General features: G+C 41.0%; 1 protein-coding gene across 3 annotated transcripts in view; it reads right to left on the reverse strand.

Moving 5' to 3' along the window:
* Positions 1–4,080: 4,080 nt before the first annotated feature.
* HTT (huntingtin) overlaps positions 4,081–19,172 on the reverse strand; it is a 102,290-nt gene continuing 87,198 nt past the window's right edge. For all 3 annotated transcript variants that reach the window (XM_060279043.2, XM_088657752.1, XM_060279042.2), the window contains 9 exons: positions 18,589–18,718; positions 18,098–18,253; positions 15,470–15,660; positions 14,891–15,005; positions 13,729–13,942; positions 11,548–11,653; positions 10,177–10,339; positions 8,015–8,175; positions 4,081–5,896 (listed from right to left, as the gene is read on the reverse strand). In XM_060279043.2, coding sequence (XP_060135026.2) covers positions 5,683–5,896; positions 8,015–8,175; positions 10,177–10,339; positions 11,548–11,653; positions 13,729–13,942; positions 14,891–15,005; positions 15,470–15,660; positions 18,098–18,253; positions 18,589–18,718 — 1,450 coding nt within the window. In that variant the 3' untranslated portion in view covers positions 4,081–5,682. The remainder of the gene's footprint in view (positions 5,897–8,014; positions 8,176–10,176; positions 10,340–11,547; positions 11,654–13,728; positions 13,943–14,890; positions 15,006–15,469; positions 15,661–18,097; positions 18,254–18,588; positions 18,719–19,172) is intronic.

Raw genomic sequence — 19,172 nt, forward strand, 5'->3', positions numbered from 1 at the left:
CTCTGGGACTGGTAGTTCTTCACAGAATATGTCACATTATAGTCAATAAGGCCTGCACCAGCAGTTGGTGTTTCCAGGAGACTGGAGAAGAAACTGACCATCACCCGCCCCGCCCCACCACCCCACATTTGCCTTTTGCTGCTGTCAGCCTCCTCTGGAGTAAGCCTATGGGAACCAGCTGTATGCTACCTCCCCCTCCCCTCATGTAAGCCAGGCTCCTTAGCAGTGCCAGAAACTTGGTTGTTGGTTAACTCTTGTTCTGCTACGTATTTATGCCTAGATGTTTTGTTTCGTTTTGCTGAATTTATTCCGCTGTTTGCCAAATTGTTTATTTTCATACTTTTTGAATTTACTGGCATGGCCTGTATTTTGTATATTTGTATTTCCAGTGCTCTGTTTTTGGATGTTTTTGAGTGTTTGCTGTAAGCTGCTTTGGGCAAAGCTCGTTGTGGAAAAGTGACATATATGTAAACTCAGTCAAACTCAATAAATCACATAGGAAAGCACTAACCTGTCTCTCCCCCTCTGTTTTAGTTTAACTACAGAACCACCATCCCATTCTGGGGAAGGATGGGGCAGCAACTCACTGATCAAAATGTTGCATGTTCTGCTGTAACACAGCTGCAGATTGGCTCCAACATAATCTTTGGATACAGGTGTCTAGATATAGAAGAAGATAAAGAAGATGGGCTCTGCAATTTATTTATACTGCAATTTATCTCTTCTCAGTGGTAATGAGACTGCAGCCCCTGGATCTTCTGGCCCCAATAAGCACCAGGCCCTGCCAGGCTCACATGTCTGGGCTCTCCATGGAAAGAGAGTAATGAGTTGGTGTTGGGATGGGACCTCCCAAGAATTCTTGCACTGCTGTTGCTGCAGACTCCTCACCCTTGTGAGGGAAGATGAGGCTGTAGTGACTGAGCCAATACAGTACTTAATCCTTCACCCCAACAAACCACGAACTATAGAAATAATTGTTGGTTTACAGATTGCGTTTTTTGGGGAGCGCAATAAACCGTGATCTCTGGCTTGGCTGTTAAGCCCATGATTAGCGGGAAGGAGACAAGCAGCCTGGAGAGATGAGTTCACATTTAGCCATGGTTTACTGAGGCATATGAACTGGGTGAGAGTGGCTTAACCTCCAAACAGAAATGTACCATAGTGTTATTACTGTATATCAAAAAATCAAGTGAATCCATGGCAAAGATCTCAAAACAAGCCACAAATAGTAACTGAAGACACAATACAGATATTGTGCGCAAAAGGTGTAAATCATTCGTAATTGCTTAGAGCAGGCATAGGCAAACTTGGCTCTCCAGATGTTTTGGGACTGCAACTCCCATCATCCCTAGCTAACAGGACCAGTGGTCAGGGATGATGGGAACTGTAGTCTCAAAACATCTGGAGGGCCGAGTTTGCCTATGCCTGGCTTAGAGTATCCTTCCCAAATTCGGTGCCATCCAGACTACAATTCCCACCAGACCCAGCCTTGTAAGGCTATGAGGGGCATTGTATGGATGAATAGGAAGATGGGAGGAAGGCAGTAATCTTTCTCTTTGTACAGTTCTCCAGGAAGAGGCTGCATGTTGTCATGCCCAGTCACTTCCTGAGAGTATTTTAAAATCATGTGACCATGGCGCTGCTTGAAGCAGCTTAAAATGCCATAGGAGAAAAAGGAGTCTTTGGACCACTTTGTAAGTATAGTATGGACCCTTGATTATGCGGCTTAATCCACAGATCTATGTTCTGATCCATACATTGGTCTGAGGGGCACAAAATGGGAAGCTTTGCTTCAAAACCTGGAGCAAATTGGAACCCTCCCTTAGATCCATCCTCTGCTCCAGCAGTTAAAGTCAGTTGAAAATGATCCAGATAAACAGAACAAGATCGAGCTTCCAAAACCCCTGAACCCCAGTAAAGTGGAAAGCAAAGCCATCTTAAAGGTAAAGGTAAAGGGACCCCTGACCATTAGGTCCAGTCGTGACCGACTCTGGGGTTGCAGCGCTCATCTCGCATTATTGGCCGAGGGAGCCAGCGTATAGCTTCCAGGTCATGTGGCCAGCATGACAAAGCCGCTTCTGGCAAACCAGAGCAGCACATGGAAACGCCATTTACTTTCCCGCTGTAGCGGTTCCTATTTATCTACTTGCATTTTGACATGCTTTCGAACTGCTAGGTTGGCAGGAGCTGGGACCGAGCAACGGGAGCTCACCCCATCACAGGGATTCGAACCGCCGACCTTCTGATCGGCAAGCCCTAGGCTCAGTGGTTTAACCCACAGCGCCACCTGGGTCCCATAAAAAAGCCATCTTAGTGGGCATCAAATGCCTCAGGGCCAAATCTGATGAATGCTTCAATATGTACACAACACACATTTAAAGTACACATGTGCCACAGTAACCCTGGAAAGTGTAGTTTATCCCTCACAGAGCTAAAGTTCCCAGGATTCTTTGTGGGGTGCACTTTAAACATGCTTTAAAAGTTTGATGTGTGCTAGTTCTTGTTTTTCTGTGCTTAGGTGGGAAGCATGGAAAGGGAGACTTCTATTCCTTGCAGTGATCAGAATAGAAATAGTACACTCACACCAGGGGCGGACTCTGGTAACATAGCACCCTGAGTGAGGACAACATTTAGTGCCCACTCTAATTATTTATTATTTTCGCAATCATTCCCATGCCTTTAGTGGACCTAGTGATAATTAGTGGGAGGTTTTTATTCAAAATCTGGGATGAAGAGAAATAGATCCAGAGTTTCTGCAGTAGTAGAGGTTATCAAGATATTGTGAACTAGCTTGAGAGGGCTGCTAAGTTGCAATGCCAGTCCTCAGAAAAAAAGGGTGGCAATGTTTAAAAATGATCTTTAACATGCACTGAATAATTTACAATTTTTAAAAACAAATAAAGAAGGGGATTTTACATCAAGTTTCATGGAATCTCAATTCTATGGGTAATCAGGAAACATCTCATGTACATCCTGTGCTATTTTTCTAATAATAATAATAATAATAATAATAATAATAATAATAATAATAATAATGTGCTGAAATTCACTTGTTCTCTTATAACAGCAATGGTGCCCACCTGAGAGGCACCGGTGAATTCTGTTGAATTCCGGCTGAAAAAAAGCCCTGTGTGTATTTCTAATTTTCTTGTTCTGGAAGCAAGAGGTTCAAAAGTATAGGCAAGAGGCTCGCTGATGCTGCTTCCACTGGTCTCTGAACTTTATGCTTTCTTATTATCGCCCAGGGTTCCTGCAGGCTCAACTGCATTTCAAGACAGAATATATGTCAACAAGGAGGGGGGGCTCCAGCATGGTTGCTACTGTCTATTTCTAAGACTATGGTTATAATTAATTTGCAAGAAAGCTTCCGCAGCAAATCTCAATTTCATCTGGAGAATTTCATAAGTAGGGATGAGGCAAAGTTATCATCACATGGTCTTTAAACAGACATTGTTTATGTATCCATCTAGAACAGGTGAATTAAATGCGTCACAGCTTATAGAAGCATCTTGAGTGCATTCTTCTGTTCTTGAATGAACAGTCTCACAAAGTTATGCATATTGCACTCCTATCATTGCTACTTACAAAATATAATGTGCCCACATCTTAGAAAGTAGCATTTTATCAACATATATACAGTGGTGCCTCGCTAGACGAATGCCCTGTAAGATGAATTTTTCACTTAACGAACAGATTTTTCGAGCAGAGGTTGCCTCGCTAGACGAATTCGTTTTGTGAAAAATTCATCTAGCAAATCGCGGTTTCCCATAGGAATGCATTGAAATTCAATTAATGCGTTCCTATGGGAGGAAAACAATTCAGTGCATTCCTATGGGATTTGCTAGACGAATTTTTCGCAAAATGAATTGACTCACAGAACGAATTAAATTCGTCTTGCGAGGCACCACCGTTCATATATATATACACACACAGAGTAATATTTTACAGAATATGGGCCATTAAACTTTGCAGTGGCATTTATAAATGTGTAAAATCTTTACTCACTAGAATAAACTCTGCTGGGGGGTGGAGTCTTTCTATTGTTAATTGCTTTTGCCAAAATGAAAACAAGAAAAAACATGTGGATAAATTGCTTTTTAATCAAATTATGGTCAGATGCAATAATGCTTTAAGATGTTTAAGAACAGGAAACAGATTAAATCCATCAGTTTAATAAATACAAATATACACATGTATACATCAAATGCAGTCACATGTATAATTTTACATATATTATATACACAAAAGCACAGTCCACATTCCTCCTGATAAAACTATTGTTTTGTTGGTGAAAATGTTAAGAGATGGATAAAAATACAGCATAATAGAAAATCAATATTGAACTTCCCCCACCTTGTTTTTCCATATGTGAAGTCAATGTTCTTTCCCTAGAAATACTATTTATGGGGAATTTTTAAGATGAATTACTATTTACGCTATACATCTGTACCGGCAAAGTGCTGAGCCATAGAATAATGCTTGCATATTTATCAAATATTTGAGCCAGCTCCAGAGAAATCATAGTTAGACCTCGTTCTTAATCTGCATACAGAGTACATGGACTGCATTTTTTTTCAATCAAAAGACTTATCTAAAAACATCTGATGATTTGTTGCTTACCAGAAAAAAAAATTCCTTTCCTAAAAATGTTTTGCACTAAAGGAGTGGCTAATTTATTCCCCCCCCCCATTCACTGGTTCAAAGGAAACCTAAAGCATCTGCAGAAAATTAATGATATTTAAAACCAATTTAAACTAATATATATAATTCCAGTTTTTCAAATAGTGACATACAAGAGACGTAATATAGGGCTTTAAAGATGACTTGTACATCAAAGTGATTTTCAAATATATATATATATATAAGAACATCCAATAGGAAACAGAGGGATGGTGTCAAGATACTCAGCTAGAGGGGCTCTTATTAATTTCAAACTGCGAGTGCTTTTCCTGTGCTGCACCATTTTACATCTTTACATCCTATACATGATACAGAAATATTTATAGAAGTTTTTTTTAACCAATATATCATTTGAACTTTTAAATCCTGAGGTAAAAAAGGAAGTATGGTTATGTATGTGTACTCTTCTCCCCACCCCACCCCCACCCCAGAACACGACAATAAGGTCAGAGAGCATCCAAACACGGTATTACATGCTGAGTATAAACTTTTTCTTTCTTTTTTTCTTTTTACAAGACATATTAAGGGGGGGAGAGCCTCTGGTCAGTATTATGCCACAAATGAATACGTACAACTACAAAAAAAACAAAGAAAGACCTAAAGCATTTTGGTTTTTAAATGCCTGTAGCTTGCCTTGTGGGACAGGATGTTATTAATCAGGTTCACTATTAGCAACAAATAAGGTGACTTATGTTGACATTAAAAAGTTGCTTGGCGTTCAGTACTTGTCCGTTATCTTACACAGTAATGCTAAAGTTTATCCCAAACTTTGCAGCAAATGTGACCAGACATTCTTTTAGCACGACCCTGGTAAATACCATGTCCAATTTAATGTCGTTTGTGTAGTTCAGCTTTATGCAAATGAAGATGGAAAAATATAAACTGACAAAACCAAAACCCAGGACGGGATCTGGACATTTGTAAATGTTCAATTGTCCTCATATGCCAATCAACCCATCAGGTTTCAATATTCCATTTCTTCATACCACCACTGTCCCGGATTCAGCATGTTGCTATCTTGTGGACATTTTGCAAACAAGTTAGAAGGCGTTGATACGGGTTGCCTGGCGATGCCACCACCTCAAATACAGACTGGAAGGCTCTACGATCCAATTCTTCATCTATCTGATGTCTGTAAAAGTCTATGGCCACCAAGCAGAAGAGGTTTATGTCCACTTGCTCTGATTTTCCCATTCTGCTGATAATATGTGGAAGACTTTCAAAACAGTCAAGGATATAACCAAAAGCATCATATAAAGCATTATGAGTTTTAACCACACCACTCCCCACTGGAAAAGGGATTCAAAAGTAAACTTTACTCTGCACATCAGCGTAAAGAAACCTAATATAGTGGCTTTCAGGAAATCTCCTATTTTGGCTCATTTCTCAACTGCTTCATACAGCAGCTTTTTTTTTTAATACAGAAACATGTATGGCATAATAATAATAATAATAATAATAATAATAATAATATATTATTTATACCCCGCCCATCTGGCTGGGTTTCCCCAGCCACTCTGGGCGGCTTACAACAGAAAAATGAAATAAAACAATTAAACATTAAAAGCCTCCCTAAACAGGGCTGCCTTTTTTCTCTTTGACATCTGATGGGAGGGCGTTCCACAGGGCAGGCGCCACCACCGAGAAGGCCCTCTGCCTGGTTCCCTGCAACTTGGCTTCTCGCAACGAGGGAACCGTCAGAAGGCCCTCGGTACTGGACCTCAGTGTCCGGGCAGAACGATGGGGGTGGAGGCGCTCCTTCAGGTATACTGGACCGAGGCCTAAGTATTCTGTATTAAAATTCAGCAGAACTGATAGAACAGAATCAAGCCTCAGCATAAGATGGTGTTAAATGTTATTCAACATGCTGATAAAACATATCTGTTGGCTAAAATCAAGTTTGGTGAAATGTTGCCCTTCCCTTGGGGAGCTTTGAAAGTGAGTCTGCACTTTCAAAAGCTTCTGTCCTCGGGTGCAAGGCTGCCCAGGCACCCAGGACAGATTTGACTGTGTGGATAAGTCTGGCTGTAAGCTCCACGCTTTCAAAGGCATCCAACACTTCCTTCCCTATCCACCATTTATTGAGGCAAAGGTCAAGTGGGGAGAGGGAGTACGTGCCACAGGCCAGATGAAAGCAAGCAGCACCTTGGATCTGGTCTGGGAGCTGCTCCCCCAGCCATGCCTTAAACTGTGGTGAATCACAGCTATGGCTTGTTGAAGCAAGTCACCTTTATAAGACACCACTTGAAGTTGGCTTGTTACAAAGAAACCGTAGTGAACTTTAGCCATACTTTGCCACACCGCTCGTCACGTGTGAACCACACAATCTGTGTGGAAGCAAAACCTTCTGCACTCTTCCTTGCAGCCATACCGGTGGAGAAGGCGGCGTGAAACTGAGAGAAGCTTATAGGCTATGGTAAGTCCTGCCACAATAGACCGTGACCTACTGCGACATTCAAGCATAGCCACCAATTTTGGGGGGGTATTGATTTTACCACTGCATCCTGCTGATAAACCCAATAAAAACCTTTTAAAAAGGCAATGGGAGCTTTTGGCATTGAGTTTTTCACCCATCAGATTCCAAATGATCACTTGCTGCTGTTCTGACAGATTCTGTGGATGAGACATCACTGAATCTCTGATGGAGACCAGGTAAACTGATGTGGGTTTCATCTAGATTTTTCGTTTGGGGGGCAGGGTGAATAACTTCGGTCACATCCACACTATACACTTAAAGTACATGACTTTCCCCAAAGAATCCTGGGCACTGTAGTTTGCTAAGGGTCCTGAGAATTGTAGCTTTGTATTAAACTACAGCTCCCAGGATTCTTTGAGAGAAGCCATGTGCTTAAAATGAGCTTTGTGAACACTGCAGATCATCTTGAAGTCAAACATCAGAGTCCTGCGCTGAAAGCAGTGGTTGATTTAAGTTAAGTGCAACTTCTTCTGAAATGGACAAATCAGAACATGGAGATAAAAAAAGAGAATTTATGAGCGGGAGATGAGTTCTGCAGAAATCCTATTAACTGCTAATGGCTCACTATTCTGGAAACCAGGGCAAAAACCCCACTCCCACTGGTGTTCAGTCGGTAGAGCATGAGACTCTTCATCTCAGGGTCATGGGCTCGAGTCCCATGTTGGGCAAAAAAAATCCTGCATTGCAGGGGGGCTGGACTAGATGACCCTTGAGGTCCCTTCCAGCTGTACAACTTGGTGATTCTTTGAAAGCTCACTCTGCCTGACCCCAAAGTGAATATTGCCCTATCCCAGCACCACTGGAAAACGAAAGGCTTTAAAATGAGGTCTATAAAAAATAATAATCTGTTTAGGATACATTGCTGAAATCCACTGGCTGGTGGAAGCACTGACAAAAAAACAAGACAGACTCCACATTGCCATGGCGACCGGTGTTCTCTGCGTGAAGTTGGAAAGTGACAGCATCACCCAGTCACGGACCATGGATGACTGGCCAGTGGTATGCAATGTTTGAAATACCTGCAAGAGTTAAAACAGATAGATCATATGCAAAAGAAAATGTTTATGAAAGATTCTCCTGCAACAAACACACAGATATACCATACCCAGTTATATATAGCTGCAGGGCTGGTTTTGTGTTTATGCTGTTAATCCTGTTATTCAATTCGATGTCAATTTTCAGATTCATAATCCATAAATTATAAAACAAACTACATAAGGAACAAGTACTTGTACATTAATTAGCAGACAGAATACTAGCACAAAACAGACTTAAAGCTAACAAATCTAGAAGGCTCGGGAAAATAAAAAGCCTTTACAAGCTACACAACTATGTGGGTTGTGTATGCTTAAAAAAATCTGCTTGATTTCTTCTTCTTTTGCTAGTCACGGAGATGAACAATTCAGATGCACAGCATTGGGAAGCCATGTCAGCAAGTGGCCTCACTCACTGCTGACAACCCAAACCCTGATTAAGTGTGGGTGGGGGAAATTGACACGAGCAGTACGATAACTTGTTTCTTTAACCATGATTAATCTTTCTAATGTTGTATTAAAAGCAATATAAACCTATTTTTTCCTAAGCAGTGCCACATCATATGTCATGTACTCTTGCAGTAAATAAATAATTCGTTTCAGTATTCTCATCATCATCAACAACAACTTTATTACACTAGCCAAAGGCCATGGCATCATTCAACAAAAAGAAAAGCAACAATAACCATAAAAACATCAGGCTCTGCAGATACAGTACAATAAACCATGATCACTTCTCCTGAAAATTATTTGTTGCATACGATGGAAGAGCAACGGGTTCTCAGGTAGAATGTGCCAGCTTAAATGTCCAAATCACCTTTGCAATTGATGGCTGTTTTATCTAGTTCTTTTCTACTGATCTTCTTAGCTGCCAACGCATATAGTGCTACTTTATAAGTTACGAAGTCATGTTTCAGTATTTCAACACTTTCCCCACAATGACTATTTTTTAAAAAAGATTTCACTAACAGCACAATCCCAACGTAAATAAATGTGTTAGGGGAGAAAGGGGAGAATGAAAGACTGCATGCCCAAATCCTGATGGATTCCAACTTCTATCAGCAGAGCGAGCGTGGCCTCTGCGGCCGATTTGCCACCCTTGCTTTAATTATTCCATTCTTTTCATGCATAGAAAGGATTCTGAGCTGTGGGAAAGATGCATGAATGTGCTGTTATGGGTCTGAGACCCCATAGGAAACAACACGACAGATCTCAAATACCGTTTGTGTGGAGTTAGACTGCTGTTGACTCTAAAATACAATTTTGTGCCTTTCTTACATGATTTTGTTTATAAAAGTACGTACATTATATTCCTGCGTATAAGACTACTTTTTAACCCAGGAAAATCTTCTCAAAAGTCGGGGGTCGTCTTATACGCTGGGTCGTATTTCTTATATGGCGAGTATATCTCAAACTCTATATTTTAACTGGAAAAGTTGGGGGTCGTCTTATACGCCCAGTCGTCTTATACGCCGGAATATACGGTATATACCGCCCTCTCATAAAATATCAGGGTGGTGTACAGCAATATAAAAACACAAAAAAATTAAAGCAGTACAGACTAAATATTAACATGATGGGCTACTCAATTTGATTTGAACATTAAATTAGAATCAGTATCAAATACATTTAAGAACTATTACTTAAATGGGGTCTTATTTGTGCCTCCCCCCCAATATAAGGTTATCAAATGCTTTTTAGAAGCAGGGGAGGGTTAAGGCCTGGCTAGGGTTAAGGCCTTGATCCTCAGAGACTGTCATTGCTTGCTTGCTTGCTTGCTTGCTTGCTTGCTTGCTTGCTGTGAATAATTTGCCACATACTTTGCAGACAAAATTTTTTTGTTTCACCCTAGTAGTCACAGTTAGTGAGCTAGTGAAAATGTCTAAGCAAAAGGGAAAAGCGGAAAACCAACAAAGTGTTAGAAGTGAGCAAACAAAAGAGGTCAGGGGGAGACATGTGAAAAAAATACAATTTTAAAAATCTCACCTTATATACTACAGTTGCCATAAATTGTGGATATGGCTGTTGGTTAGATAGAAATTCTCCTATGACTTTATTCATTACATCTTGTGGGGGGAAGAAGTCGTCAAGAAACTGAGGGAGAATCCGAGTTACGACTCTGGCTTCAAAGGGAAATCCTTTTCTAACCCTAAAAAACAAACACATGTAATAACAAGCAACTATCATATTTCTCAAATATTCAGCTTCATGTATTAAGATATATTCATCCCAGTCAGTGACCACAACATAAAGGGCTTCCTAGCTCCATCCAGTGCTGATAAATTCTTTAGTGTAATCTGTTAACTGAAGAGGGGTTCATAGCACAACTTCTTTTTAATGAACCATCACAGCTATTTCGGAACTCTCAGGCTGCTAGTTTGGAGCAAATGAGCTTCTCAGTCAGCACTTTTAGCAACAGAATATGATTTTTTAAAAGTATTCTAAAAAAACAGTAGGACTTCTCTAGGTGATGTAGATCCTGGAGAATGTGGAAGGGCAGAGTGCTCTCTGGCCACTGCTAGTTCCGTTCCTTCAGGAGCTAATGAGGCAAGCATTCCAGCTGTAGCATCTTCTCTTCTGCTTTCTCACAGGGCACAAAGTTAGAGACAACCTACGTGGATGTATGTCCATCACATTGTAGCCACTTGATAAACAGATGTTTGCCTTTTCAGCTGTTTTGTTTTTCAGCTGCGACTTACAGGCTCTAAAAATGGAAATATTGCACTTTCTCCAAATGTGTATTATTCTGCTGATGTAGGGGAGAGAAAGTGGTCTGGAAAACCTACAACTACGTTTTGCGATCAATTACAATCGTGGTTTAAAGGATCATAAAATACATGCTTGATTATTTCTAATAAATATATATGTGGTTGTTCCACTGTTGACACACATTGAGTATTGACTTGGTGTAGTATTTTCAGCAATTAAATCAATCTTAAGAGACTTAGTTTCAGATAACAAAGGTATTAACTTGATATATATGCACATATCCAAAATCTTTGCATTGAATTTACATTAGATTCATATTCCTGGAAATGGAATTTACTTGTATGCTTCATCATGACATTTTGTCCCAGAAAGATGGCTGGGCTACTGGATGAACCAAAAGGTTGCCACTTTTTCTTCTTTTCACAAAGGAAGGCAGTGTTTGTGTGTGTGTGTGTGTGTGTGTGTGTGTGTGAATATTTTGGACACTTCATCTTTCAAGATAAAACCCACCTCCCCTGAAGATTCTTAAAAATCTTTCCTCCTAACCTGCCATAAAAGTGTTTGTGGGGCATATCTGACATATCTTTAATCTCACCTATAAATACAAACCCTGCCAATTACATTTTCTTTAAAACAACCATTTCCTACCTGTCAAAAAGAACAGAAACTCGCTCCATAGCCACAATGACAGACTCGCTGTCTGGAGCTGCTTGATTTTGATCTGCAACTCGCCCTGGACTTATTTTCTCTTTTCCTAAAGGCAAAATACCAAGAAAACACCATTTTAACATACAGTACAAGGGAACCAGATAATTTAAATAAAGGTAATTAAAGTAATACAGGCACTAGGGTGCAAACTGAGGGGCTGGCATCCATTGGCTAAGTGCTACAAATGCCATGCAGTTGGCCCCAGCCAACTCAGGATTACCAGAGTTTGAAAGCTTAATCTGGAACCACCATTCATTACATAATCAACCTCCTGCCTGACCTGACCAAATAGCCCGGAAGGGAGCCCACCATCATTGCTGAAGTGCCCTGATATTAAGACAAGTTCTCTAAGGAAGAAGAGAGCCCTGGGCTATCTCTATTTGAACGTGCTTTCTGGCATCCCTGAACAGCTTCACTTTTAGAAGGCTTCTTTATGCCATAGTGGGTATGCAAGCCACAAACTCTTGTCTTCAACATACCCAGCAAACAAGCTACGCATTGTGGACTTGGCCCACAATCTTAGAAATGTGCAAGAGGTCCCTGGGTAGGTGTTCCCTGTGCTAGGCTGTAAAAAGCACCAAAGGGGTGGGGGGGGGAACCAAAATATATCCTGGAAATAACAGCTTGGATTGAGACTAGGTGTTGAATTGTCCTGCTGAAGGCTTGATGCTTCACTGAATCCCTCAGGCAAGGAACCAGGCAGAGGGCCTTCTCGGTAGTGGCGCCCACCCTGTGGAATGCCCTCCCATCAGATGTCAAGGAAATAACCACCAACCAACTTTTAGAAGTCACCTGAAGCCAGCCCTGTTTAGAGAAGTTTTTAATGTCTGAAGTTTTATTCTGTTTTTATTATTATTATTATTATTATTATTATTATTATTATTATTATTAGGTGAACTCCAAAGGGGAAACTCCAGATACTTTCCTCTGGAGACACTGGCCCACTGCTGTTTGGGACCATTTTGGGACCAAATGGTTGGTGTTATGTGGAGGTACGCTCTTTCCTGGCATGTAATTAGAAGTTGAGAAACAAGTGGAAGATTGGTTAGATTTCTTGCCCGATGACTTGAAGATGCAGTTCCATCCAGGCTTGCATACTCCAAAGGTTTGTGCTTGTTGATAAAGAGGCTTGTTGAATTTTTGATTTCCACTTGTCCCTTTTTTTGTTTTTTTTATAACACAGGTGTATATGTGAGTGTGTCTAGTTTCAGTGACAACTGCCTCAACAGGCTCACCAAATACTTCAGTTCTTGCAAAAAAGAAACTTGCCAGTCTGGCCCAGATCTATGTCCTAGTTCCTCAGCCCAATTATTCTTCTGGCCACTGAGTTCTCTATCATGGATCTTAGATCATGGGTTGGCGAACTAAGGCCCGGGGGCCGGATCCAGCCCAATTGCCTTCTGGATCAAGCCTGCGGACGGTCCGGGAATCACCGTGTGGATCGGTGTGGGGATTCTGATCATTCGGGCTGTGCCATTTCCACCCCCCTCCCTCTCACACACCGTGGTGGCGCCTCCTCCCTCCCTCCTCCTGGCTTCTCCCCGTCCTGCCAAGAGGAGGCAGGAGGCTGGGCTTTGTTGAGCCACGGTTGGCTGAGCGCCAAGATAAGCAGCCCCTTGTCGGAGCCAGCCCTTTCGTGCCACTCATCGTCCCTCCACCGCCGCCAGCCCCTGCCGCTCATAAGGCACAGGTAAGCAGCCATCTGGTGCTGTGGAGAAGGGAGGGGAGAGTCGTGGCTTTTTTTTTTCAAAATATAGTCCGGCCCCCCACAAGGTCTGAGAAACAGTGGACCGGCCCCTGCAGAAAAGGTCTTAGATCATGTCCCAGGGGCGAATCTGCTAGTTTATAGAAAGCACCATCTTTTTGAACCCATCTCTCACTGGCCCACTTTACCTACACATCATGGGGCAAGAATTAGAAAGTGAGAGGCAACAGAGGTAATCCAGCATTTATTTCACTGTTGGGTCAGTATTAGCTTGATAATCCTTATTCTAGAAGGCTACAAATGACTGAGAATATGAAAAAAAGTAAACGCATGTGCTATGAAAAACAGTTTCTTGGAAGTGTTCTTTTTATGAGGTGTGCATTTTCAGCACTGAAAACACGTGAAGAGATCCGTACCTGTATACATGCATGTCAGCATCAACCCCAATGCTGCCATGGCTCTGTGTGGGCTGTGCACATTCACTCTGTCTACACTCAGTTTAACTAATGATTCACAATCCAGCCTTGAGAGTTGTTCTGAAAGGAGGAGCCGTTCTAACCCTCTCAAGACACAGTGGTAAATAATGGATGGCGTCAGTTCTTCACTTCCAGACAACATCACTCCACACATCTAAAACAAACAGGAAATAAATTTCAATATCCATAGGCAGGTGTGGACTCACAACATTAAGGCCACTATGTGAAACTCAATTTAAAATAAAACAGAACTCGGCAACAGCAAATTCATTACGACAGAGGCACATACGTCCAAGATTAAAGCACCATTTATTACCACTATGAAGCACAGTGAAGTCTACCACCACACTGGGCTCCTATCTCTCACAAGCATTTTTACAGATTATACCCCCAAAGAGGGTCTTTCCTCAGACTGAAGTGGCAGGAAACTATCCAACTTGCTCGACATTTCCCCTTATTCCCAAATAGCTCATTCACAGGGTGGTGGAAAATAACTATGACACAGCTGCATGCTTTGTTTGGTATTCACCAGTATTATAAGGAAGTGAATCTTAAGAAGGTGCACAGAAGGTTCAGTGGAGTCACCTGTCACATTTTGCAGCAGACAACAGTGGGCAAAGGTAGAAGAGAAACATGAGGATACAAACACATGGCCAAGCTCTACCTGATGAACCTTAACCACAGCAGACACAAAATCTCCTTGCATGCGGCTGTGAAATTCAACCTCCAAAAGTGTTTTCAGTCTGGTAACTGAGGTCGCACCAGCTCTCAGCTATGCCTTCCAAGAACAGGCTAAATCAGGCATCCCCGAACTGCATCCCTCCAGATGTTTTGGCCTACAACTCCCATGATCCCTAGCTAGCAGGACCAGTGGTCAGGGAAGATGGGAATTGTAGTCCAAAACATCTGGAGGGCCGAAGTTTGGGGATGCCTGGGCTAAATTCACACCACTTAACACATAGTAAGTACACAAGCACACTATTATGGGTTGAAGGTCATTTCCTTATATTCTGCCATGGTCATTTATGCTAATTGATCAATTCTATTTTACTTCTCAAGATAGAAGCGAATGCAAAGTCTCTCTCACACATGCCATACCTACCTGTATAATTCCTGAAGAGAATTCAGGCCCTACATCAAGAGGATAGTTTTCTATTAAATAGAATGCCACTGCACACATTACCAAGACATGCTGCTGGTTGTGGGCATTCACACAGCTGTTAAAAAGGAGAAACATTGATATATCAGTGGGCTGGAGTCTTCCCATAGAGTGTTAAAATCAAGTGCTCTGTTCTATAATCCTTACATAGCTGGAACTACAACTCTTTCTAATGAGACTCAGAAGAAGTGACTAGAAGAAATAACTGTTTTATGGTTCTTGTAGCGTTTTTTTAAAAAAATATACAATATCTATCAAACCAACTGTTTGCTCTTGTTAAAAAGGAAGTTTCCCTGGCTAGGTGACTGGTAGCCACATATTTATGCAAGATCAAAGTATCATAAGATGCTAACAATTTCTAAAGTTTTACCCGCTGTTTCAACTTTGCTGATAACTTTTACTAAATGTCCATTAAAGCAGAACGAAGAGGTTAACCATATCAGGTTGTGTTGCGTTTTCAGTTCCACAGCTCAGAAATTCTGTTAAATGAAGGCCACAGTACGTCATTACATAAACACCTACTGTGATATTCCTCTTAGATTGGAAAGAAGATATTCAGAGATGATTGGAATAAGCTGCTTTGCTGTTTCATCAAGCAGGTCACACTCAAGGATGTAAAGAATTCCATGTAGGGCTCCTATGCGGCTTGGCATGTGAGTGCTGCGTAATGTTGATTCCAGCAGGCGGCTCACGGGCTCTGCTACCACTTTATCCTAGTGGGTGTGAAACAATAGATGCAAAATTGTGCTGAATTAATTTACAAGCTGACAACTATGAAGTTAATAACAATTAACAAAATAATGAAGCTAAAGTTTATAAAATCCATAAAATATTCTGAAGTATGATGAAATATGTCCAAGTCATTAACATTCTATCCATTCACTTACATGTGGTATTATTTTGAAGGAAAACAGCTTCATATTGAAATACATGACACAGGTAACTCGTGGTGTGTCATTTGATAAGCTAAAGGACAGAGTCCTCTTATATTGTGTCCTGGGAAGTAAATGTGGTTTAAATGTTTGGAAGATTCTGCCCCTTACGCATTGTGCTGAAATCAAGAGAAAGACTGAGAAAGGCCAGAATCTAGAAAGAAAACTGGAAAAATGTACAGCGGACATTCTGTCCCCAAGGGACACATGCAGCAAGCAGTTGCGGGCCATGAGTCAGGAGACCTAGTCATTTGCAGAGACACCCTACTTTGTTCCTTAAGAAGAAAATGCCACCGACGTCACCCACATCTTTTCTAATCAGAACTTTCCAACTGGTGGGTTGCAAGGCCTGTGCAAGTGCGCTTTATAAGTAAACCCAAAATAATTTTTTCTTGTAATCTTTAACTGGTATGATGAATGCCTCTTCCAACTTTTTATTTTCTTTTATTTACTGGCATATGTAACTGAATGTCAGAAAAGCTAGAGTCTTACATACCCACAAACAAAAAACCCTTTTTGAATAACTTTGTGAGTACTTTGTAAGTACACCACATCAATTGGGGTGTTTTGTAAATTTAATAGGCAAATTTGCAGGTTAAAGTGCACTAAACCAATGGCTGCTGAAGAACAAAGGTCCAAACTTCATGGGACAATAAATCAATTGATCACCATACCAAGTAAATTTAGACTTGTGGGCCACCATACCAAAAAGGAAACCACTGCTCTAGATTGACAAATTCCAGTGTGCTTTGCTAAGATCTTGGGGTGTGTGGGGGAGAATGGTATGTATTTTATTTTTAGCCTCTTGCATTCTAGACTTGATAGTTTGACAACATTTGGCGGTATAGAGTAAGAAATACCCTCAAAGTACATTAGATATGTCATTTTCTGCAGTGGCTCCCTGTTTGTGGAATGCTCTCCCCAGGGAAGTTCGCCTGGCACCTTCATTGTACACTTTTTAGGCGCCAGGCAAAAATGTTCCTCTTCAACCAGGCCTTTGACTGATTAACATCCAATGCCCTTTTAAAGTGTGTTGGGGAGGGGGTTAATAAAAGAGAAAGAACAGTTATCTGCACACAGATGATACCAAACTCCAGTTGATGTTTCCCCATGAGATGTTAAATAGATCAGTGAGAGCCAGAAAACAAATCGTTCCTTCAGGCAGGAGAGAGAAAAATGAGGCATGACCGCGCCTGCCTCCCAGCGTTCTTTGCTCTCCTGCCTCCATCACGTGACAAGACCCAACACATTCATAGCATCAGCAACTGCCTCCAATCCCTGAAGAACAGTACCACGCAGATACTATAGTGCTGAGCTACCACCCTCCAACACCACATTCTGGAACCAGCCATACAGGTAGGAAGTGGAGCGCAGTGCCCTGAAGGATACCATGGTCAAGAGAGGAAGGCACAGATGTCTCTCATGAGAGGAATGAGATTCTTCCTCCTGTTCACATGGCACTCTATCTAATCTTACACTGCATTTAAGGAAAGGAAAGAGGAGAGGGGCAGCTGTAGTGTCAAATGCAGTCTATGTGCTATTTGGTGCTACCCAGATAGGAAACTGTAAGGAAGTGTATATAAGAGCAACTTCTGGAAGAGTTTGTTGTCTTGCCCTTGTGATGAAAATTGTTATTTTGAATTGTATTGTATTGTTTTGATGAATTTATTGCTGTTTGTGTTATTTATATGTAACTTGTGGTTGATATTATTACAGGTAGGTAGCCGTGTTGGTCTGGGTCGAAGTAAAATAAAAAAATTCCTTCAGTAGCACCTTAAAGACCAACTAAGTTTTTATTTTGGTATGAGCTTTCGTGTGCATGCACACTTCTTCAGATACAGTGAAATAGAAGTCCCCAGGCACTTATGTAGAGAAGGGGTGGGGAGGGGTGGGGAGGGGGAGGGGAGGGGGGATCTGTGGTTGATATGATAGTGTTTACAATGCTTCATCCCTCCTAATGCTATTGTGATTATTGTAAGCCACTTCGTGCTCAACATTTGTTATTGGAAAAAATGAATACAAATATCATATCAAATCAAACTTATTAAAAAGCCGCTGAGAATTCTAACAGAATCAACAGGGATGTACTCCTCTTGGTCAAGCTCCCATGAAGGTCATCCATACCAGAAGATAAACAGCTGATTCAGTCCCGTTACTAGGCCAGAAACCAGACAGAAATGGAACTGGGAAATGACTTGTAAATTAAAAGAAATCCTACCATTCCAAGAACAGCAGCTGCCTTACATGTAGCTGGAACCAAATACTGTATAAGAATTTCATCTTCTGATGGGTGTGTCTTCCGCAGTTCTGTTAATGTTGTGTACATCATTTCAAACTGATTCCTTTCTGTAAATAAGTCAGATACTGCTAAAAGCTGCAAGTACAAAAAAACATTACAAATTAAGTCTTTTAAAGTTGTTTATATAACAAGTCATTTCAATGAAGTATACGTAACATATATGAATACAACTTTAGTAGAAAGAAGCTCAAAGGTGAAAATGTTAAAATATTTAAGATTAATCACAAAAAGAACACTGAGATCACTGAGAGAGTTCTTTCTCTGCTTCTGAGTTGAAATCAATTCAACTCACATTAAGTTGCCCAGCAAGCTTCTAAACTTACGCGTTTTTTTCTTTATTCACCAAAATTTCAAAACAATATATTCTTTCAATATGACACTGAAAACACTGAAAACAATATGATACTTACAGATCGGACAACTTCACTGATGAGGATTACTGGGGTCCTTTTGCCTGGGTTGGAGGGCAGAATCCACTGACTATACAACTCCAACAAGAACTGAGAACAGGAATGTATATCTACACCGGCACGATGTTTCCTATAACCAGATACAAGCAAAGTTAGTAAGCTACTACACTGCAGTTATCTTATAATAATTTATAATAATCTAAACACATTCACCAAGGAGTGGGTCTTAGGGAGGAGAAACAGCTTTGCCATGAATTTGAAGCACTCATTCAGCTGTTGGAACTAGAGAATGGAGATCTACTGTCAGGTAGGACAATGTATTTCTGGCTCCAAGTTCCTACTAGCCACAGAGGCAGTGCTTTTATTTTTTAATTTATTTGACAAACATGTTATTTAATTGTGTTTTCAAAGAGCACACTTGAAGGCGAACCAGGAAGTCAATTGTGGCTGTGGTTAAGATTCATATTAACTGGGAAAGGTTGCTGTAATTTAGGATTATCCAATCAACCTTTTACTGAACTGTAGCTAGAGTGGGAGCTGGGCAATGCATTTTATATGATCCCATTCTGCAAAAACCTGAGGCA

The sequence above is a fragment of the Zootoca vivipara genome, chromosome Z1, assembly GCF_965207765.1.
Source record: "Zootoca vivipara chromosome Z1, rZooViv2.hap1.1, whole genome shotgun sequence".
NCBI classification, from domain to species: domain Eukaryota; kingdom Metazoa; phylum Chordata; class Lepidosauria; order Squamata; family Lacertidae; genus Zootoca; species Zootoca vivipara.